General features: G+C 41.8%; 1 protein-coding gene across 3 annotated transcripts in view; it reads left to right on the top strand.

Moving 5' to 3' along the window:
* Window positions 1-9,336, top strand: part of LOC144754735 (flavin-containing monooxygenase 1-like) — a 633,385-nt gene extending 624,049 nt beyond the window's left edge. For all 3 annotated transcript variants that reach the window (XM_078642912.1, XM_078642930.1, XM_078642921.1), the window contains exon 9: window positions 6,421-9,336. In XM_078642912.1, coding sequence (XP_078499038.1) covers window positions 6,421-6,766 — 346 coding nt within the window. In that variant the 3' untranslated portion in view covers window positions 6,767-9,336. The remainder of the gene's footprint in view (window positions 1-6,420) is intronic.
* The last annotated feature ends 15,606 nt before the right edge of the window (window positions 9,337-24,942 follow it).

Consider the following 24,942-nt stretch of genomic DNA (forward strand, 5'->3'; position numbering starts at 1 on the left):
ACGTGTTGTTCATTATTGGAAATGATTTCTCGCTCCCTTGTTAGCATTCTTAAAGTGTGACCTGACACAGTGCTGTAAATTTACACAACACTCATGGTTATTTTTCAACCTACTTTCTTCCTATTTCTCCACAGGACTTTAAGTGGGCGGGTCCAGCCGGTGTTCAGCACCAGCAGTTCTAAAAAGCAGGTGCTGAGACGGGTCCCCATCGGGCTCTCCTTTTTTGCCCTCACCCTCAGGGTGAAAAACAAATCTTAAATCTGCAGCATTACCACCCTTCAATGCCCTTGATGTAACCTTAAAGAGACTCCTCACAGTTCTATCACAGTCTCACCATTTCAGAACTGAAGCATTTTCAATATTATATACAACGAAGCCACAGTTGTTGCTTAGTTATCTTAGGCAACTAACAACCATTGACAAGGCCAACAGTCCTGGCTTGTTACTTGTTGTACCATATAACTGGATGCGATTACAGAAGCAGTAAAATACCAGTTGGTGGCACACTAAGCTAAGCACAGACTTTTATCATACCTGTTTTTAAGCCACACCTTTAATTACATCGGTCCCACCCCTTTGAGAAACCCCCCAGTTTTTTCATCCCACTTAAAGCCCTTTGTAAGCATATGCAGTACTCGTACCCATAGTTATAGCTTGATGTGCTGCGACTCGTTCAGTATGTTCCCCAGAGTTGTCTTTTTGGACAGTTTGATATAACACGACCTTGGCTGTAAGCAGGGCTTTAGTGGGAAAAAACTGGTGGTTCTCTAAAAGGTGTAAATCACCATGGGGTGACCCAGTATCCCTCAGAACCTGAGCAATACAATGTAATATCAACAATGGTTCTGTCGGGTTCACAACCTGATTTCTTCAAATTCTAATTAAATCACTTCACATTTCTTCTCTTCATATAGTTAATCAGACCAGAGCTCCAATCATTTGAGCTCTATCAATGCAAATCCACAATATACCATAGAGGTTTCTTAAGGGTAAACATCCGTTTTTAATTCATCAATTAATTTACTAAATCTGCCACCACTAACGGGACACCACAAATGTGGTAGCTGTGGAGCATGTGATTATTGCCTGGAGGGCTCGAGCTTTACCCACAGTACAAAAACGTACAAACTCAGTTTGTTTACCAATTGCAATAGTACACAGGACATCTATGCTATTTCATGCCTGAGTTCCTTACATTGTGCTGTAAAAGGGGCGTGGCAACATTCTTAAAGGGGTGTGGCCTATCTGAGTAGGGGCGTGGTCTAAATCAAGATAACTAGCATTGTGTGCTTAAGAAAATCATGAAGTCGCATCCAGCAAATGATAATAAAATAGGCAAAAAAGTATATTTGTTAAGTATAAGCCATAAAATACCACTTTAAAAAAATATGTCAAAATTATTTACATTACTCAGAAATCTATTGCAGGATTTCCTAAAACCCTTGAAGATATTCACTGTGTCTATTTTGCTGGGGTTTCTCGCAACAATTTTCTTCAGCAGACCTTCTACCTTTTGCCAGCCAACTCTTTACATACAGCTTTCTGTCAAATGTTTCAAATGGAGGACCATTGAATTTTACCCATAAGCATGAAGAACTTGTCTCTACAAGAAGAGAGGCCCTTGTTGGACTAGCAATTAAGTTCATTGCGCTGAAACCTCTCTTGCAATCTGCATTACTTGCTGGCAGGGTTTCCATGCAAACTACAAAATTTTTTAATGCTTCAGGGGTTTTCTTTCCACCAAAATCTTTGAAAAGTCTGAAAGCTTAGATAATATCTCTTGCTGGAAGCTGGAACTCTGAACCCAGTTTCTGGATCTCTGTTTCACCTTAAAGAATGCATTCATCACCAGAAGGCAAGTTGCCTGCATCTAGCACACTGAAGCTGGCTATGAGTTCTTTCTCAGAATCCGGGGCACATCGTGTATTGATATTTACAGACAGACTTTGGTAAAACTGATTTGGATTAAGGGCAACAGAGTTACTTCTACCATGGAAAAGAGGAACATTCTTGAATTTGCCCTTGTCAACTGCTCTCTGAGCCGCAGAAACAAATTCCCCTGGTGAGTCCTTCATTGCTCTAAATATATGTACTTGACTAACCAAAAGTCTGTGGGCATTAACAATTGTAATGTCCCTCCTCTGTAAGGAGAGTGATAAGTCTTTGAGCTCTTGAAGTGCATCACACATTACCCCCAAATCTCTGATAAAAGAATAGGATGTAAGCTTCTTCAAGAGACCTTCATACTTACTCCGGTCTCTTATGGGTCTGGATGGGTCTTTAGAAGTATTCTCAAAATGTTTGCACAAGGCAGGGAAGCAGTTCCAAACACCTTTCACAGATCTGTAACTGGATGCTACCCATCTAGTATCAAGCATTTTCCTATCTCTGAAGCTGTACACATAGCTCGCTGGTGGCCAGATTTAGCTCTCTCTGTTTTATTGTGACATGCTGTATGTGGCATACAATGAGTCCATGAAAATCTTGTTCACGAAGTTTCCTAATCTATTTTTACTGGGGCTCCAGTCCTACTTTTATACCCCAAAAGTCTTTGTTCTTCTTGCGTGAGGGGTCCTGGACCCAATCTAAACCAGTTCTGGGTACACTCTGCCAGTGCACCTCTTCTTCCTTTGTGAGTGTGGGCCAGGGGCATCAGACACACCGCAGGAGGTGGAGCCAGCATTGTGGCAGACAAACACACATCCCTGTTGAGACCCAGGTGCTACTCCTCCCACCACTCTACCAGCAGATGGGTCTATTCAGCCATGTGCTGACTCAGCCAGCCTCCTGGAGCCGCCCCCAGCCCCTGTCACTCACAAACCAGACAGTCAATACACAACCAGGCAGAGAACCACAGAAAGGTTAAACAGGAAAATAGCCACTTACTAAAAGTGCTGTTTCCAAACTTAGAATTTAAAAACCATCTTCACTAAAGGATGTGTTATTAAATTCTGAGTTCAGGGATACCAGATTCCATATGTCTATCTTGCCGTTATGGGAAGATATGCAGGTAAACATATTATACATCATTCCTCATGTTATCCTATGGGCAAGATAGCCTTTTAATAGTGAAAAACGAAATTGGCAGTATTTCACTATCAAGACATGTTACCCACACTAGTAACACCAAGCAAAAACCGGGACGTCTGGTCACCCTACCTTTGACCATTGAGGCCCGAAAATAGAGCCCCCTAGGGCCCCCTTTCGAGGCCCCCCAAAAAACTTGGGGGCTCAGACCCCTACAGACCCCCCCCCCCCCACTTAGAGCCCTGGCTGTAAGGGCATTACAGCGCTTTGCTTAAGAACCAGATTACCTTACACAGATTTAGGCAAGGAAAAATTAAGTAATTTGCCCGTAATGATAGAATATTGACCCGAGGCCTGGACTCGAACCTGGCTCCCCAGTTTCAAGGTTGGTGGCTCTGACCATTATACTTCCATGGTATTCAGTTGCTTTGATCCGGGGAGTTTCTTTAAGTTCCAGTCCTGGTTTAGCAATTTCATTTATAGTTGTGGTCCAAGCATTCCCTTTATTTAGTTCCTCAAGCTTCAATCTTGGTAAATTATGTCTTGCAACTTTAGCTCAGGGTTGGCTGGCCTGAAGCTGAAAACCTTGCTTAAGGCGGGATCAGACAAAATGAAGTTTCACTTCAAGAGTTGTTCTTGCTTTCAGGACTTTCACTCATACGTGCATCCTTTGTGTGGGATGCCACCACTTTTGGGGGGCAATCTTCCCTATCGGTCAACCTTCTGTAAAGAAAGTGCGGGAAGTATGTTTTTTGGTTATAAATATTAGTGCATACTAGCATGAGGATTACAATGGAAACTAAAACACTGAAATATTTGGAAATACATTTTCCTACCCTATGCTCAACTACGCCTCAACTTCATTTTGGAAAAGATGGCTGCTGCTATCTCGTATCAGCTTTGCAACCTCCGAGGACCTTAGGCCAGAAGGGGCGAATTAATATTCATGCAGTGGGCTAATGTCAACCCAGTAAGTTTATATGAAGTTTTATATTTCTGAATTGTGTTTTTCTAATGAAAGAATACATTTGCTCATCTATTGGTGACTGTGCTGTTTTTCACCACTTTCTATAGTAAAATTAATTATAAATGACCCCTGTGTATGGGAGTGAGCCATATAATGTTGGTCTCTACTAGGCATGCTGCCCGTATCTGTGTCGTTTTGCTGGAAATGTAGATTTAAGGCTGTTGTCCTTATTTTGCTCGTTATTGCATTCAGTTTGACAGTTGCTTTCCAGTGTCCTATGATTGATTTATTGAGCTGAACTATATTTGCCCTCCGTATTGTGCCTTAATAGGTTTAATATATCTTCCATGGGTTTTCCTAAATGTACTGATCTTGAACTCCCTTTTTGAGTCAATCCTTTCTTCGTATTCACTGTATTTTTGGAATGTTGTTTGAATCTTATCCTTAGGGACACATTACCTCATCGATTCTTGAGGTCAACAACGACCTCGATCCTGCAATAGGGACACCACTAAATATGTATATCTATAGATTATTAAAGTGATAGTACTAGATCACCCAAAACAGTTAAGGACTGAACCCTGTGTCAAATGATACTTTCCACCTCAACTTACAAGCTTAATCAGGGCTCTTTCCGTGACATATGTTCCAGCCTTCACGTCCACACACCTTTACCCACTTAGCAACGATTTCTGCGGTAAATTCCAAATAAAAGACTTGATTCTCCAACAATATGCTATTTCCCTTCAGCGTCATAATGCCTGTTGAATTACAAACCTAATATTGATATGCTTCAGCCGTAATCTGCCAATTTATTGACAGAAGTAGAGGTATTGGGTCTGTTTCGGGTGGGAGTGATAGGATTGACATGTAGTTACAAAGGCGTATGCAGGGGTAGTTGCAGTCTGGTGTAAGGAGAGGAATATATTGTAAACCAGACAAGAGAATGGGAATAAAGGAAATACATAGCTAAGAGAGAAGGACCAGCAGCCAATATAGGTCTAAGAAGAAAGATGTGGAGAGGAGAAGATAAAAGTGAAGATGGATGTGAGTCCCACAAATAAGACAAACGGTGCATGGACGTGATTTCTTCCTTAAAAATTAAAACAAGGTGTACATGTGATCCAGGAAAAAGGGAAATTCATCAGGATGGATTTGACTTCCCGGGTGTGCTGCTGGAGAATCCATTTCCGTGGAGTATGGCTTTCTCCTGAATCACATACAACCAGTTAGTTACACAACGTGTGGTATTAATGCCGCTTATCTGTGAAGTAACCTCTGAGATTGAAAACCAAATGCCGGGCTCTTCCCTCCGAATTGGGCAAACTTGAGAATTACAATAGGGGAGTTTACGAACTAAGGGGCATATTATCAAGGCCAGGCGATGAACTTATCGCCACCTTAGCGTCCGTTTTCGGGCATAAAGCGGCGATAACTTTGTCGCCTAATCAGCAAGGACACACTAGCCTGTGTTTTGCTGACTTAGCCCCCGTTTCCAGCACGCCTTACTTTGCATTGCTAATGAGATGCAAAGTAGGCGTGGCTGTGAAACCAACCAGGGAACATATCGCGGAGGCAGCTTTGCGATATTATCAAGGAAGGGTGGGGATATTTGAAATCGCATTAAGTATGCCTTAAAGCAGGAATTTAACGTCTGTTAAATTCCTGACTAAAGCATACTTAACATGGGGGTGGATTGTGTGGCTAGGACCACAGGCCCCTATCATCAAGCTTATCGCCGTTTTCCAAGGAACATCGCTGGGAAACCAGCGATGTTCCATGGAAAACATCGCTATTGCTAGGATAATTATCGACATTGCGCTAAGCATTGTTAATACAGCACTAGCATGGCATAATTATCTGCGATAGCCGGCGTTAAACATTTTAACGCTAAGAGCGGCCAGCGATAAATATTGCTGGCCGCTCTTAGCATGAAGCATCTTTCTGTCTAGTCACCTGTCCGTCCTCTATTTTTAAGTCACATTTCTATTTTCTTCAAGTGTCTTTGTGTCATGTCCACAACTAGTGGCATTCTTCGCAGTCGGGTTCCTCCTCATCATGACTTTGTCACCGCTAAGCTGTAGCACTCTTGGGAGCCCTTAGCAAAAGTTTTTGTTGAGAGTTCAAACTGTGTGTGAGTCTTTTTTCTCAGTTACTGTTAGAGATTGAAAGAGTGAGTTAATGATGTATGCTATTAGTAGAGGGTGAGACTTACTGTTCTTTTTGGAATAATACCTTGCTATAAATCAGTATTTTTTCCAGTTTTTCAATGTTAGGGGTTTCAGCACTCTATCCCTTCACTCCGCATACCTGATATCTTTCTGTTGTGTCATCAAATTGGGAGGATGTAACAAATATTGTAACTTTCCTCAATTTCCATAATTTTGTTTATGACCAATTAATGCATACCATGTTCTTTGATTAAGGTATGGGACCCCCCAGGGAAACGCCTTGCAGATAGAGCTCATCGAGTACCGTGACGAAATTGCTTCAGAGATTGGCGTCAAGCCCAACATCTTCCAACTCCTTCTGACTGATCCTGTGCTGGCACTGCAAGTGTTCTTCGGCGCTTGCACATCACCACAATACCGCTTGACTGGGCCCGGGAAATGGGATGGAGCTCGGAATGCTATCCTAACCACGTGGGACCGGGTAGTAAAACCCACAAAGACGCGAGTGACGAAGAACAAGTACAGGAGTTTTCCACTTTCTACCCAACTTGGACTTCTGTGCCTTTTTACTTTGTTTGCTTTTGTCTTTCTGTCTGATTGACTTACCACATTTTTCTCATATTGGTTTCGTCAGTGCTTGCACATCATCTCAGTGGATGGTCCACTGAAGTTGCATTGGTAGTATTTCTTTTTCTGCAATGGGAGATTAGCATCTATCTGCATACCGCTAAATCTGTCTATTTCTGGTTCCTGATTCTACCTTTCTATACTGATCTGAAACTGTAGACTTAGTGATAGTTTTCTCAGAGATACGCAACAGGGCCTCTAGGAAGTGATCAGGTTGACACCTGGTAATAGTCTCTAGAGTGGTACATGTGTCTTCACATCGTGCCACCATTATCCAAGCCTGGCATCTTGACCCTTGAAAGCCATTGGGAGCTTGCATATCAGAATCTACTAGGCTCACTAAGTGTGCCTTAGACTAACTTGCTCTGAAGTCAGGTAGCATCTGTACAGTAGTTTTTCATAGTTGACTTAATACTGCTGCTGCCCCAGGTGGCCAACAGGAGCTCTTTTACTAACCTCAATGCAGGATCAAGCCTTTTATCCTTTCTCAGTTGAGATCATAGACGCTATTTTCATACTGGGATCTGTGACACCTCTCTTTCTTTCTCAGTCCATCTCTCTTTCCGACTCTCTTTCTCTTACTCTCACTCTCTCAAAATCACTCTCTCTCTCGTTCTCTCTCTCAGTGTTGACTGGTGATCCTTGAAAGTGGTATAAAGTAAATAATCTGATCTTATTTAGGGGAATCCAAGGGTTGGGATTCTCAATCTGAGGCAGTTTTGGAAAAAGGTGGCCCAATGGTGCCTTTTTGGAACAGAATTGTGGCATAAGTAGTTGCAAATTCCAGGGGTTCTGATGAGACAATAATGAAACATTCCAGTACTTTGGTGGTGCACCAGGCAAGATATAAATACTTTATGGGTGTTGGGAGACAAGCCTATCAAGAAAATTTGGAAACAATGGCTGTACAGCCATGGATATTCCAGCATAAATCCCCCTATAAATTGGACAAAGCGATATTTGTATTACAGACAGTTGAGAACATCTGGGAATGTAAAGTCATTTATTAATTCAGCTTTTCATCCATTCTCATCTACTTAGATGTTTAGTTATATCCTATGACTTTAACTCTAGAGACAGGGTGAACAAATCAAACATTATTGAAACCACAATCATAGACTGCAGTTAACAGAGCAACACACATCTTCCAGGCTCATAAAGCTATGCTAGTGCTGAATTACAAGGAGATCACAGGACCAGACAAGTGATTGGTTAGAAATAAAACATACCCAGTGATCATACATCAGTAGTGATGGTTTCAAACTACCTTTATGAATGCAGGTGATGAAATACCCCTATCCAATCATGAAGTAATGAGCAACAGTAAGTGCCCTCTTGGATCAGGGAAACATAATCAGCAACTACCTGAACAGTTGCTGAAATATACTTTTGTAATATATTTCAAAATAATAGTGATTTTGTGTGAAATATCAGCTTAGCAATTTCTGAAAATACAGCCAGTGCACTATGAAATATACATTTTCAGTTTGAATAAATAAGCTCTATTCCCCGCTATAAAATCATATCATGTTCTTGAAAAAACATATGATTGTTCCAAAATATCAGAATTTCATTATTAATAGAATACATGTTTGATCCTTTTCACCTTTTATGTCCATGTTCCTGAGTACCAGAAAAGACTGTAGTATGTCAAGGATTTCAGTGATGTTATGCCAGGTGTCAGGCTTGAACTTGTAAAGGTTGCTTCCATTAAGCCTCTGGGATAAGCTACATCTGTCTTCACACATTTGAAGAATCAAACATACTTGGGCAATTAGGGAAATGCTGCATATTATGCATGTTATTTTCACAATTGAGACCTAATCACATTTCATGACATGCAAATTTTATTGTGTCACTCTGAGGCGATAGCATCCTTTAGAGGGTGTAATATGTTGTTTAGTAAGTAAAAGTGGAACCTAGATCCAATGCCGGCTCTTTGAACTTATATGGATGTTAGTAGATAATAAGGTCTCACAGTCATATAAATGAATAAAAGCAGGACAGAAGAGAGTCACTGGAACAAAATGGGTTTATGGATGTACCATTCTACTAATTGGAATGAAAATAATAGGTAACTGTGGAGATATAGACCAGGATGGAAAGGCCTTAGGGAATGAAGAAGAATGGATAAGATGGAGGCTGGTGTAGGGAAGAATGGATAAACTGGAACCTGTACTGCTTGCAGGAAATGCTTTTGATCTAGAATTGAATGGTCTCATCTTCAGGGCACAGAGAAGAAGGCAGAATGCTCATAATGTACAGGTGAACGGATAAAGTTCAACGGTAGAAAGAATTGGATAAACATAAAAGATCACTGATGACATCAGTGTTGTTACCGACCATGTCATGAGTGATGTAATATGTGAGATCATAAGCAGTGCATTGCGGGGGCATAAGGTATAGTTAGCTCGGGTAACTATAACTGCTGAATTTCTCTGGTTTTGTACATGTAAAGTGTGAGCCTAACTATATTGTCCCTGTAGTCTTTGTATTTTTCTTTGAATTCCTAAGTTTAAAATAAATTTTATTGCCTTACTATAATGTCCCTGTAAACTTTGTTTTTTCAGTGAATTTCTAAGGTTTTTTATATTTTCTATTTCTTACCTATAACGTACCTGTAAGCTTTGTTTTTTTCAGGGAATTTTTAAGGTTTTTTAAATTCCATTTCCTAATGATAACGTTCTTGTAACCTTTGGTTTTGTCAATGAATTTATAAGGTTTTTTTAATTCTATTTCCTCACTATAACAACCCTGTAACCTTTGTATTTTTCAGTGAATTTCAACTGTTTAAAATTTTATTTCCTCACTGTAATTGTTTCATTTCTGTGAAATGAGAATTTTGCCAGAATGAATCCTGCTCTACGTATTTATCCAAGAAGAAACCATCGTTTTGGGCAATACCTTTACCCAACTGGAGAACTTTCTACTAGCTAATTAGTAAGTGCTACCTCGTTGGGTAAATGTATTGCGTGTCTCCTACATTACAACTGCATAAAGGATGCCACCAAAATGTTTCCTGTGACCTTGTGTGTCTTTAACTTTGCCAATGTGATTATTTCTTGAGAGTCTTCACCAGATATCTTTACAATTGTGGAATTGCAGAGAAAACACACTTGGATGATTTGTACTTTGCAGAAGTAAGTACTTCTTTGTTTGGGATGATGCACTCATATTATTATTTACAACAAGGGGTGGTGAGGGACAGAGTCTCTGAATTAAGCAGAATACTCTCACCCAGTCAAGAGATCAGGGCTAGATCCAACACCGTTTTTCAGAGACTCTGTCCATCACCACCCCTTGTTGCACTCATATTATTAGGCATCAAGACCCTGTCTAAAAAATCATTGGGAAACGCATCCTGGGGGCCTTTTAGTAAGCTGTGCATCATCTTGGGTAAAGGGTGGGGAGACGTTGCATTCCGCTAATGTATACAGGGTGGGGCCACACGGGCGCTGATTGTAGCCAAGTTTACATATTTCAAGTTTAATCCCAGAATAGGCCAGCATTTCTTCCAACACCTCTACCCAAATGGAATACTTTCTACTGGCTAATTAGTAAGTGCTAAATGGATAGTGCATCTCTTACACTACAATTGAGTAAAGGACTCAGAGAAAATGTCTCTATTGACCTTGTGTGTCTGTAACTTTGTCAATGTGATTGTTCCTCGAACATCTTCACCAGATACTTTAGAAAGTGGAACTGCAGAGAAAACAATCCTGAATCATTTGTACTTTGCAAATGTAAGTGCTTCTTTGTTTGGGGGAGGTGCAATCATATTCCTAGGCATGTGAAACGCATGTCCAAAATGGGTGGAAAATGAGCTGGGAGTTCATTTAGTAAGCTGTCTATCATCCTGGGAAAAGAGTGGGAAGATGTTGCATAAAGCTAATGTATATGGGGCAGAGCTAAATGGGGGCTTGTAGGAAAGTTTACATACTTCTACTTCGTAAAAGTTTAGAACACGATCTCTGGTCTCAACAGCAGATGTCAAGAAAGAACCCCCTCGCAACGGACACTATATAAGATTTTGCGCTCGAGAAAAGCAAGGATGCAAACACCTCCATTAAGGATATGTTTTCACAGTGGAAATGCAGAGAAAACATACTTAGATTATTTGCACTTTACAGAAGTAAGTGCTTCTTCGTTTTAGTGTAGGGGGGTCCACGTGGCCACCTTCCCTGGGCTGAATTTTGCCTTGGGGACGCCATCGCCCTGGGGCCTGGCCATGGTTTTCTGGGTTCCCCAGGGCACCCACTCTGCACTGGAAATGCAGTCCCTGCCGGCTCCCCGGCTCCTGTGGGAGCCGGCATTGCTTTCACACACAGGGAGCTGCTAAACATACAGCTCCCTGTGTGTGAAAGCAATTAGTCTGTTTCCCTGGTCGCTTGACAGCGGGCAGGGAAACAGACAAATGCTCAAGTGGAGCGTTTGCTGTGACTTGGCGGAAGCTGTTAACGCTCCTGCCTAGCCACAGCGAACAGCTATGTCCTGGGGGTGAGCCCCCCGGGACATAGAAGGAGTTGGCCCTGTGGGCTGGCCGCCCCCAGGGACATCAATGGCTCAAGGTGGGGGGCCATGAGGCCCCTCTCCTTTCTTTAGAATTGGCTGTCCTGAGGAGGTGGTGGTTCTTGGTGACGAGAATGGCCAAGCTGGGAGGCCCCCTCCATTTTAAAAAGTGAAAGCCCTTGGGAGATGGTGACAGTCCATGCGGCACCCGCTAAATTTACCAGGTAGCCCTAGGTAGGTGGCAGCCCCCAGGGCCCTAGGGGGTCCAAATGGCTCCCCCATGTTATTATAAATTACCCCTGGACCACACAGGGTTATAATGTAAACAAGCGCAGGACCCTGCTCTTGTTTATTTTTTATTGCTTTTGCCGCCATTTCGAGAATTACACTGTAATTTATTTTTTTCAAATAATGTTAGTGTCAAGGTTTCGGAGGAACTCCAAGACTAAGGGGAGGGGGTCAGGGTATTCTTACACTACCCATTTTCTTTTTTTAAACATTTTTATGTGGGAAGCCAAGTCCTAAGTTGGCTACCAAGTGTTTGAAATGTTGACAATGAAATTAGAGCTCTGCATTTCCCTGCACAAGCTCGTCATTATTCTCAAAGTCTCTGCAGCCACAGATATCACCAACTGGATTTTCTTAATTTCTCAACAACTACTGAATGGTTAACACCAAATACCTGAAAGCGTGACCTGCGTAACCAAATCTACCCTTCTGTCATATTTGGTGCAATTTTTGTCCAGTGCTTTGCGCTGCAGGTTCGACTAAAGGTTCAATGGAAATTAACATGGGGAATGCAATTTTATTGACCCCCCTTTTTCTAAGCCCCCCCGTTCACAGATCACCCTGAAACGTTCCAGGCAGAACAAGATTCACAGGGGTGCTTTTTTGGTAAAATTTGGTGAAGATTCATCAACCGGGCCAAAGATATAAGCAAGTCAAAAACCAGTAGGAGATATAAATATATATATAAATATATATATATATACCTATACATATATATATATATATATATATATATATATATATATATATATATATATATATATATATATATATATATATATATATATATATATATATATATATTCACTGAAAAAACCATAGGTTATAGACCATATATAGTTAGGAATTAGCATTTAAAAAACCTTATTTTACTCACACAAAACCATTGAAATTCCATATATAGTTAGTTGCACTAACTATATATCGCGCACCCGCAATCCACTGCTGATCATGTCACATATTACATCATTCATGACATGGTCAGTGACATCACTGATGACATCACTGATGACATCTCAAATGACATCACTGATGACATCACTGATGACAAAATCAAGTGACTGTATGTTTCTGTAAAGTTAAAATATGTCTTACATATTGAAGAATGAGTGGATGTATAAGTGTCTGGATGAAGGATTTAGTAGGTGCGTGACTGACTGTATGAGTGAGTGATTAAATGTGTCTCACTGAATGCATGGGTTAGTGACTAAACTGTCTTAATTTGTGCATCATTATGTCTGTTGTGATGTAAACTGCTGCATGTGTTGATCATTAGCTATACGAGAGGCTATATGTGTTATTAATTGGTTGCCCAAGTATTTCTATGGGAGATTGAGTTTGTGTGGGGGTGGCTGGAAGGTGTGTGACTCTGTGCATAGATGTGTGAGCAGTTTATTCACTAGGTGTATGAGTTCAAGAGTGCATGTGGAAACAGCTACATGGGCAGTTGACTGTGTGCATGAGTGTATTGATGAGTGAATGGATATCTCAATGCTACATGTCATAGTAAGTACATATGTAAAACACAGTACATGTGAGAGTTGGCATATATAAATAACTGTGCATGAGAGCCACTGAATGAGTGAGTGGTTGTATCGATCATTGTGAACTTGTATCAGGGATTGTATAAGAGAGTAAATATGTGTTAGTATATGTTTCAATAAGTAAGGTGTGTATAACTGTATAGTTGAAGAAATGGAGGTGAGATTGTTTCTTTGCATGACTGACTGGGTGTGTGAGTAACTCCATGGATGAGTGGCAGTGTGTGAGTGTCTGTATACACTGAGTGTATCTAAGGTTATATTAGAGTCTGAAGAGGTTTATCGTATTAGCACAAGAATGATGTCAAATGAGACGTCATCAGTGATGTCATCAGTGATGTCATTTGAGATGTCATCAGTGATGTCATCAGTGATGTCACTGACCATGTCATGAATGATGTAATATGTGACATGATCAGCAGTGGATTGCGGGTGCGCGATATATAGTTAGTGCAACTAACTATATATGGAATTTCAATGGTTTTGTGTGAGTAAAATAAGGTTTTTTAAATGCTAATTCCTAACTATATATGGTCTATAACCTATGGTTTTTTCAGTGAATTTTCAAGGTTTTGTAAATGCTAATTCCTAACTATATATGGTCTATAACCTATGGTTTTTTCAGTGAATTTCAATGGTTTTTTAATAGCAAATATCATAAGCTGTCGAATGTCAAGTACGTGGTAAGTAAAAACATTTTCGTGTTTATGCACACTGATCTGCTTTGAATGCTGCCCCCCACCCCTCATTTCTATTAGGAGTACTCTCTCTTTGCAGATAGTGAAGGGTAGTTAACGCAGGCCTTTGCCCCCGTTGTAATCCGTCGTGCCTGCTTCTCTCTCCATTTGATTGATTGTTCTCTTTGGTTCATTCTCTATTTACAAACAAGCACAGAGTCGCAATACTCTGTTTAGTCTTTGCAGATAGCGAAAAATCGTGTAAAAAAACAAAAGGAATCGAGCAAAATCAGTAGGCCACTAATGGGATCTCTTTTTGACCTCCCTAAAATAGAAACATTAGGAACAACCTGTTGATAATACCAATGTGTATGTACATAAGCGGCGTTCATTTGTGTTCACAGTACCCCTTGTTGATTGTTTGAATCGAGCATTGAATTGTTCGAAGTTGGTTCTCTTAAGAATCTTCTCTGCCTGCAAACGAGGAAGAATAGGAATATTCTCTCTCCCTTTGCAGATAGTGAAGGGTAGGTAACGCAAACCTTTAACACGTCGTGCCTATTTCGTTCCTCATTGATTGATTGTTTCCCCAAACATTGACTGTTTGGGAATTGGTTCTTTTTGGAGGTATTCCCTGTTTGCCAATATACGTAGGAAAATCTTTGCAAATAGTGAAAGGGTACGTAATGCGGACCTTTCTCCCCCGTTGTAATCTGTCATGCCTATCTACTCCCCACTGATTGATGCACCTGTTTCACCCGGACCATTTACTAGAGATACGTCATCTGGCCCGACCAGAGAGCACCCCTAGTGAAAAGGACATATGCAATAATAACGAAGTGATCACTGTATCCTGTTAACAGAAACTTTAGCATGAAACAACCTGGAAAGAAAAGAATAGGAAAACAAAAATCAGTAGGCCACTGATGAACATGAACTTTTATTAAACAACGAACAAAGAAACGATAACATAACGTAATGATAAAACCTATTAATGTCCTAGAAACAAGAAAACGTTAGAAATATGCCAGATGTGAGAGACCAGAAAAACAGTAAGAGAAACCAAATCACCCCTCGCTGTCCCACCGCCTGCCACGCCAAAAAAATCGATAGACTAGGGAAAATGCAAGTCAGTAGAACATCCGCCCCCACTCTGGAAACTTCCAAGGTGGGGCAGGGTTGCGGCTACGCCCAGCCGGGAGCAGCCCATATAAGGCGGGTCCTGCTGCCACGCCTCGGCCAGGAGATCCTAACGTAGGGTGTAGCCGGAGGAGAGGCCGAGGCCAGCGGGACCCGGCCAGGGGATTGCCTTTACAACGCTGAAGAGTTGCAGGGGGGGGAATGTCTCCTCGACCCTCCCCTCTCTCTCCCAGTCCGGCCGCGGTGGCCCTTGAGAGTTTCAGGTAGTCCCGCCACATGCTCTTCCGGTCCGGCCACCAACGGTCGGGGGGCCGAGGCCGACGGGATCCGGCTGCAGCCGATAAACCAAGGAACCCGTTCATGAGGCCACAGCCAGGGGCGTCCGGCCGACATCCACCGGAAGCCGCGGCCCAAAGACGGACGGGACATTTTTTCTTTTCTCCTTCGTAATAGCAGCGGCAACACGCCAGGCACCACTTCTTTCTTCAAAAATGGCTTTGACAACACTGGGGGGGATGTCTTGCACATGCCTCCGACCCCCCTCCCCCGTCCTCATCGCCACCGGCCATAACAAATGTCAAGCGGGGCGCCGTGGGGTGCACTGGGAGGGAGAGACGGTGCGAACAGGCCTCTCCCGCCTCCTCAGGTGAAGGCTTCCCAGCTGCACCCTCAGCGCTCCAGGCGCCCCGAAAAGGGTTCGTCCACTGTGGCGATGCTGCAACGTCTCGCCCGGCAGGGTGGAGCCCGTCCGCTCATGTGACCCCGCGATCGCCGGTAGCTGCCGAACTCTCAAAATGGCGATCGACCTGGCAAGAGCGGGCCCAGCATGAAGAAATGGCCCGGTCACTGGTTGACTCCACCACCGTAGTCCTCCACGACCTTGAAGATTCTAGAGGAGCCGCGGGAGTCTCCGACCCCCGATGGGGAATGACTGCCATGATCGCCCGTGGAGTGACGAAACTGTATCCGCGGGACGTCGGCGCTCCCATGCTGGCGCCAGCCTCACTTTGAATTACTAGAATCCTGCAGACCTCAGTTCCGGTGAAAGCACAGTGTGACCCGGTAGGAAAAATTGTTGCACCCCCTCCCCTTTTTGAGTGATAGTTCAAACCACCGATCCTTTCCTTTGCCCTTTTAACGGAACTTTGGACTGCCTCCCCCTCTTTTACATTTTCTAGAGAAAACAAAACATTAACCACTACATTACCATAGCAGTTGACACCAGAACTGTTTTCAAATTGAAAACCAACAACATCTTCAACAGAATCCTTTTTGTTTCTGCTGTGACCCTGCTACAGCACAGGCATTGTCCCCAGCAGTAATTTTGCAATGCCGGTAAGAATAGCTGTGGTGCCTACTGGACTCACTCACCCCCGCGGCGCCCCACGCCGTTATTTGCTGGGCGGCAACTTACTAGACATCACTTTCGTGCCATCTAGATTTCAGCGCGTTCTGCTGCCTTGGAACTATTCGCACAACAGACTGCTACTGACGACCCACCCCCAGGCAACATCTTCTGAATTTTCATAATTTGAAAGAACTAGTAACATGTCCTCATCAGGAATTCAAAAGAAATTGCCACGGTCTCTTCATTGTTTAAATGTTTTTACTGTTTTTGTTTTGTTGTATATATTTATATGTTATTAAAGTTTTATATTCCTACTACTTTGTTGGAGTGCTATATATTTTTAATGTGACACATAATTGTAAAAACTTTGATGTACAAAGAGTCATTCCTAGAATCTTCCGCTTCAGGCTCGGTCCCCTCCCCAATCACAATACAGGATGGTTTTCAGATAGTAGGAACACGTGTAGTGTGACGGATCTCATCGGGTGTGGGCCTTGATCTACTATAACTCCTTTAAAGAGGGGTGATTCTTTACAGCTGGAGCCATAAACTACATCTGCAGGGCTAGCTGATAGCCTGGACAATCGGACACAGAGGAAGAGGAGTGTCAGAGGGTGCGGTAGTGAATAGGGCGAAAGGGAGGTGTCGGGCGGGCACAGAGTGTGATTCTCAGGGAAGAGCAGCGCAGATGGGGGGAGGTTTATTGCCCATGCATAAGACAGAGAGCGGGGGTGACCAGTGCCTGGGGAAGATGCTTGCGAGGGTGGGGAGCCATGCTACGAATCGACAGCGTGCAGAGAGTGGGTCTGGTCAAGGCATCTAAAATGGCTGCCGTGCACGACAAAAGTGTGGCATTTCAAAAAAGGCAAGATGGCGCAAACAATGTTTTTCAACACTTCCTCATTTCCTTCGAATCGAACGTTAACAGACGTTGGTGCATATTACCAAAGTTAAGCGATATTTATCGCTAACGATGCTTACCAACACATTTTTTACCGCTAAGCATCGTCAGAAATTATCGAAGATAAACCTTGCTATTATCAAGGTTTATCGCAAATGCGATAAAAAACGGCCGCAATGCATGAATATCGCTAAAAAGTCAGCGATATTCATGCATTACCGAGCTAATGCTCTTAGCCATGTTATCCACCTCCCATTGGATAACATGGCTAAGAACTGCTCAGGGCAGGTGTTACTTTTTGGAGATATTCGCGCTTAGCGCGAATATCTCCAAAAGTTGGTAATAGGAGATATATATCTTGCATGTTGTAATGCAAATTATTGTGGTATATGGAACTCATACCATAATCTCTCAGGAAAGCAGAAACTGATCCTTTTGGGACCGCCTGAGAAGGCCTAGGGGGTGAGGGGTACTCTACTTTGCCCCCTTTTCACGTTCCGAACTATTTTATTGTACTCTCTTCTGTAATTACACAAAATAGCAGCGATAAGATGCATCAGAGACACACAGTGAGAGAAGGGAGGCCTGAGATGAAGAAGAGATGTCAAATACACATTGGAGATAATATAGTGGGAGAAGGGAAGTAAATATGAGTAAACTTACCATGTAACATAAAAATGTTGCACTCTATACTATAAGTCTCATTTTATACTACAATCACTTCGCTACAACCTCATAAATTAAAAATAAAAATGAATAATGTCTCAAACAATTTTTGATTTCTAAATATAAATTTATTCTTCAGAATTTTCTAAATTTGAAAGAACTAGTAACATGTCCTCATCAGCAATTTCCTCTTCAATCATCTCATCTGGAATCTCCTCATTAAAAGTCTGCAATGATGATTCTTGTAACTCTATGGTCTCCAAACATTCGATAAATTCGCCATCAACAGATTGATCAAAAAAATCATTCAAGTCATCTCCTCCTTGTGACAATATTTCATTATTGGTGCTGTCAATTTCAATCAATGTAGTGGAATCATTCAAGTCATCTCCTCCTTGTGACAATATTTCATTATTGGTGCTGTGAATTTCAATCAATGTAGTGGAATCATTCAAGTCATCTCCTCGTGACAATATTTCATTATTGGTGCTCTCAATTTCAATCAATGTAGTGGAATCATTCAAGTCATCTCCTCCTTGTGACAATATTTCATTATTGGTGCTGTCAATTTCAATCAATCTAATGAAATCATACAAGTCATCTCCTCCTTGTGACAATATTTCATTATTGGTGCTCTCAATTTCAATCAATGTAGTGGACAATGCAAAAGAAATTGCCACGGTCTCTTCATTGTGAGCCATTTTATTTTGAAATTGCTTGCTGTAAATTGCAGAAAAAAATAATCACTTTCATTTATCGTTTTTAGTAATACATAATATAAAACTAACTTTATCAAGTATTTAGTATAACAGAAGGACTGCAAATAAATAACAGAAAACATTTTTCAAATTATCTTCAAGTGTACAACATAGTTCCCCTTACAAATTAACAACTCACCTTTTTAAAAGTAGGAGAAGTGTTAGTACTGTGTAAATCAAACACCAGAAATTCACCACCAAAAATTCCTCACAAATGTACCTCAGACAGTAGTATCACAAAATGGCTGTGGTTTCCTCTCATTTGAGATATATACATAACCAATTAACTTTCATCACACACAAATACAAAACCAAAGTAACATTTTAATTGGTTCTAAATTTCAACACTTTCAAATGTGTTTTCCCCATGCAATTTTCCATAGGACATTTACATACGTCTACAGCCTGAATGGCTGAACGGAATTACACCAAACTTGGCAAAATGGTACATCAAACCTAAGAGGTCAGGAAGGATCTACTATGCCCCCTTATGGTCATTTGCCCCTTCGCTTTGGCCTTCTCTTGTCTCTCGATCCTACCGAGAGACAAGATGGCGGCCGCTACGGACTGTTTGTAATGTTGACAGACGCCGGAGAACCAATCAGCTTCGCAAAGCTCCGTAACGCGAAAAGTACGCGAAGCGGAGCGCTGTTACAGATATATATCTTTTTTTGAACGTTAATTTCTCAAAATCCACTGGAGCACATATATTGAGACCTAGCAAAGGCACATCGGGCTACCAGTCCCTAATATTTTGCCAAGTTTCGTGCAAATCCATTCAGCCGTTCGATTATTGACATTTAGATACGTCTACAGCCTGAATGGCTGAACGGAATTACACCAAACTTGGCAAAATGGTACATCAAACCTAAGAGGTCAGGGAGGATCTACTATGCCCCCTTATGGTCATTTGCCCCTTCGCTTTGGCCTCCTCTTGTCTCTCGATCCTACCGAGAGACAAGATGGCGGCCGCTACGGACTGTTTGGAATGTTTACAGACGCCGGAGAACCAATCAGCTTCGCTTCACAAAGCTCCGTTGCACGAAAAGTACGCGAACTGGAGCGCTGCCCGGTCCGCTGTTACAGATATATATCTTTTTTTAAACGTTAATTTCTCAAAATCCACTGGAGCACATATATTGAGACCTACAAAAGGCACATCGGGCTACCAGTCCCTACAATTTTGCCAAGTTTCGTGCAAATCCATTCAGCCGTTCGGGCTAAAAGTGAGGCCAACCGCCCTATGGAAAACTCAATGTTAAAAACACGTTTTGGGACCCCCCTTTTTTCTCAACCCCCCCTGGACGAACCCCCCCCCAATTTTCAGGGGCTGCTCAGAAACAAAATGTGCCATTTTCCTGAAAATTTCAGCCAATTCCGTCCACAAACGCCAAAGTTATTAGACATAGAATTTTCAAAAATCCCATAGAGAAAAAATCCTAACTATATATACCTACTGGCGACCGCCAGTAGGTAATATATATATATATATATATATATATATATATATATATATATATATATATATATATATATATATATATATATATGTATATGTATGTATATATATTGATTGGTACGGCCTGGGCCCGCCACGATGTTCGGAGATGATGAAAGCGGTTGCAGGGATATTATCCTTGCCTTGGGCTGCATGCACGGACACTGCGGCTCCCGTGAAATATTGGACTTGAACTTTGGGGCTGAAGCGGTATGGGGGCAAAAGGATGCACTTTGTTTTTACTACAAGCTGGGTTGCATTCCATCCTCACTAACCTGCGTTCCCGCCCGACCACTGGGTTAACATTCCATTCCATTACCTACCTGGGGGCAAAGCGCTGCACTCTGGGAGTTGCAGTTCAGGACTACGCCAATGATTTGCAACAGGTGGGGCTCTAACATCGAGGGTGGTGCCTTAGTCACGTGGCTACATAAGGCAGCAGGACAATACTTTTCCGTGGATGGAAGCCTCCAGGATACTTGTGGCGCTGATGAAGGCAAATCAAAGCCGAAATGCATTCGCCGAACATGTAAGACTAAATTCTTCCATTCTGTCACCAGGTGTGGCCTCCACTCTTTTCTTGTGAAGGAGCTTGTGTGGATATATATATATATATATATATATATATTTCCTCCACAAAGCAAAAAACAGTTCCAATTTTTGCTGTATTGAAAAGCACACTCGGAGCTCGTTGTAAACCTAAAAATGCTTTATTTGGTGCATAGGTCCTCTCCCCCGTATCCCCTTCGACAGACGCGTTTCGCCTCGCGGCTTTCTCAATGTTGATTAGTATTTAGTGAATCAACCATTTTGAACCCTCCAAAACGTCATCATAGCCATGAAAACAAAAGATGGACTCTTAACCCAAACCAACAATAACACTTTGTATGGGAGCCATCTTATAGGAGGTATAAAATGCAATAACAATTTCATTTTGTAAAGTGCAAGTGCTACAAAATGTAACGAAATATTTAAACCAAAATATAAGGATTTAAAAAGTCATTTCATGAGACAAGTATACTTTTGTAAGCAGAACAAATACATTATCTGCATTATACTTTGCCTGTCTCAAATCTTAATCACAGTAGGCAGAAGGGAGGTCATATAATATCTACCTGATAGATAAAAAAAAAATATATATATATATATATATTTATATCTTGCTAATAACTTCATTTCCCGACAAAGGAATGAATGGGCCGCACTCGCAGGGTCATTTACTCAATGATTTATTTGTGCATCAAAGAAAACAAACACAGGACGCGTTTCAGCTTTCTCGCCTTCTTCCAACTGTGTACGAAGTGCATACAAAAATAAATGCCATTTTATCCAGCTTTATTGCAATGTTTCCTGTATGGGCTAACCACAATACATTAGTTTGATTATCATTCAATAGTTCAATCCTTTCTGGGATCTTTGAAAATTAATAAATATGCCCTGAATGGGCATACCACCAAACTCTATTTGTAGGAAAATAATAATTAATACATTTCAATGAAACTCTTATTCGTTTGCATTTTTCATTTAGGTGCCTCTCAACATGATTGATTATATTAGCGTATTGTTATAAACCAGCAGACTCGTTCATATGCAGTGCAGACATTCAATGTTCAGTTAAAAAGTGTACTTCTAACCAGATAACGCTTAGCAAAATATCTCCAATCATCAGAATTCATCATCAACCTTCTCAGCCTAAGTGAATTGATAACTCCTCTTCAGTGTTTAAACCATTTGAAATGACAGTTTGCATGTCTATAATGAACCTAGACTCAAGTCTACGTAATCTCAATTTGCGGTTTCCTCAGCGATCACTGGCAGGAATGTGATCTATGCAGTAAAACTTCAAAAGATTCCTATTACTGTTGTGGTACTTGGCAAAGTGACTCGCCACAAGGTATGAGAAATCCTTATTTTCAATTGCTCTGGCATGTTCCAGGATTCTCCGTTTTGTTGGGTGTATTGTACTGCCGATGTAATATTTGGCACATGGGCATACCAAGCAATACACGCAGAATGGGGTATTACAGGTCAAAAACGTATTTATCAGTTTGACACCCTTCATGCCTGGTATTTTATATGAGAGAACTCTGGAACTATTTTTGCAGACCTTGCATTTAGAGCATGGAAAAAACCCTGTGACTTTACTGATTCTCGGAACAAATGGAATTGGTTCATAATGGCTCTTGACCAATACATCTTTTAGTGATCTACTGCGTCTGAAGGTTATATGTGGGTAATCAGGGAGTGTCCTACCTATTACCAGAACAGTCTTCAAAATATGCCAGTTACGACATAATATTTTCCTCAGAGTACTTACCTCATTTGAAAAGGTAGTAATAATATATATATTAACCCTGGGCGTAGTTTGTGTAGCCGCAGTACACATGCTAAATAGCATATAGTACTTTCACAAAAGTGGAACTGAAAAATTAGCAAGCAGTGAGAGAGGTGATGATTTTGGGATCCACCCATACCTAGGGGGGGGTACCAAACAGATGCCTTGAACACAAAGAGCATAAACAAAAAGCACATTTTGTTGAACTTCAGTGGTGGTCCCATCTTCTTAGGACCCCCCTAGCACAGTTATTGGCAAAAAAACAATCCCAACCAAATACTAACATTTTGTTTTGTGCCTCTGTCTCCGCTCCCTCATAAAAGCTATCTACCTCTACGTGCACCGTAGCGAGGATCGAGAGCTTTGTTACAATGAAAAAAGGACAAATTAGAAGACATTTTTCATGATCAGAGGACGAGGGGAAAGTGAGTACAGGCATTCAAGGGGCTTGACCTATTCAGACAATTCCTTTGGAAAGTCAAAGGCAACAAGCGTGTGCCCCCTTCACAGACCTACTCTATTCAGGATGTAGGTGCGAAGTACTGCAGCGCATTCCCGATTACTGTTTGGACTTAATAAGTGAAGTGCTTTATTTACACCGGGAAAAACACTTCTCATTAATAGAAAGTAAAATAATTTAGCACTTGATCATTGGAGGATTGCTGATATTCTCATCTGGGTATTGTGAAGCTGAGGCCAGTCCCAGCGGAGCATGGATTGATTTAATTGATCACTTTACAGCCGTAGCACATCTCGCGGGCAGGGGCACGGTGTGGAAGGTTCCTCCAGCGCCAAAAAACTCAACTAGCCCCAGGGAGGTGGTAGGCCCCAGGGCTGCGGGTGCCACGTGCCCCTGCATACAATTATCTAAGCTCCGGGGAGGAGGCGCTCCCCGGGGTTGTAGGGGCTCCCACTACATAATTAGACATTGCCCTGGGACCTGGCCCACCCGGGTCTTATAGAAAATGTAGCACGGGAGCCCGCACTTCGTTTGTTTTTTATTTTTTACGGATTTGCGCACCCAGCGCTAATTTGGCCGATTTGTTTATTTAAGAAAATGCTATTTTGGGCCCCGGGGGTCCTTGTGGGACCCCTGAGCAGACCCAGGGGTTAGGGTGTTTCTATCCTGCCCCCTTTTCTTGTTTTTATGCTTTTTAAAACGTTTTTTTTGTGATTCAGTTACTGAGTCACAAGATGGTTGCCAACACTTCCTGGTTTGGAGTGTTGGCAGCCAATCAGAATGAAGCTTGTGCTCGGGAGGATTCGTGAATCCTCCTTGGTGCTCAGATATCGATATTTTTATTTTTTTAAATTTCTCAGCAAATATTGAACGTATTTACAATATTTTTTAAAAAGACACTCTTTCTGGACCAAGAGCTCCCTTTTTGCCATACTTGGTGGAATTCTGTTCAGCAGTTCGGGCTGTAGCTTTGTCTGAAGTTCCTATGGAAATCCTATGGAAATTAACATTGGGAAAATGTATTTTGGGACACCCCTTTATTCTGAGCCCTTGCTTGACAAATCACCCCGAAACTTTCATCACAGGAGCTGACCTGAGCTGGTCATTAGTTTGGAAAATTGTGCAAAGAATTGTAAAAAAAAAAAAGAAAAAACGCATTTTGAATAGAAACAAGGTCCTAATTAAGGGTGGGCGTAGTTCGCGAAGTAGCGCTACGCGAAGCTACGCGAAGTGCACTTCGCACTACACGAACTTCACGTAGCACTCCGCGAGCTGCGTAGTAGCATGTTCGCACTGTGCAAGATGCGTTTTCAATGATTGCACAGTGCAGACAAGCATCCGGCACTGTGCAAGCATTGAAAACGGCATCTTGCACAGTGCGAGCTGTAGTTTTCTGCTGCTCGAGTAGATTATTACTCGAGCGGCAGCTTTCTCAACGCGAACAGGTAGTTTCTCATTGAGAGCGGTCGCGAGCAAGCGCAACCACTCACAATGAGAAACCTGACCTCCTCGCGTAGAGAATCTCGCCGGGATGTCATTTTGCTTGCTCGCGGTCGCGAACATGACGTTCAGGACCGCGAACAAGCAAAAAATGAGCACTGTACTACACTACGCTGCACTACGCATGTTCGCACTGTGCTACGTGCAGCTCGCGTAGTGCGAAGCTGCGAAAACTTCGCAAACTCAGCGAGCGTAGCGTAGTGCTTCGTCCAGGGTTACTAACAATAACTTCCTACTGGCGACTGACAGTAGGTAACATATATTCATTGATAAAATCATAAAATCAAAGGTTACAGGGTTGTTATAGTTAGGCTGACTTTTTACCTATACAAAACCATAGAAATTCAGCAGCTATGGTTATTCTTATGTTGAGAAACTATGACTCGTTGCCTTAAGTTACCAAATGGCATAAGTTATAGTTTCTTCACATAAGTCTAACTATATGGATAACTATAACTGCTGAATTTATAAAGTTTTGTATGGGTAAACGTCAGCCTAACTATAATTACCCTGTAACCTTTAGTTTTAT

Source organism: Lissotriton helveticus, chromosome 1_1, assembly GCF_964261635.1.
Source record: "Lissotriton helveticus chromosome 1_1, aLisHel1.1, whole genome shotgun sequence".
NCBI classification, from domain to species: Eukaryota; Metazoa; Chordata; class Amphibia; order Caudata; family Salamandridae; genus Lissotriton; species Lissotriton helveticus.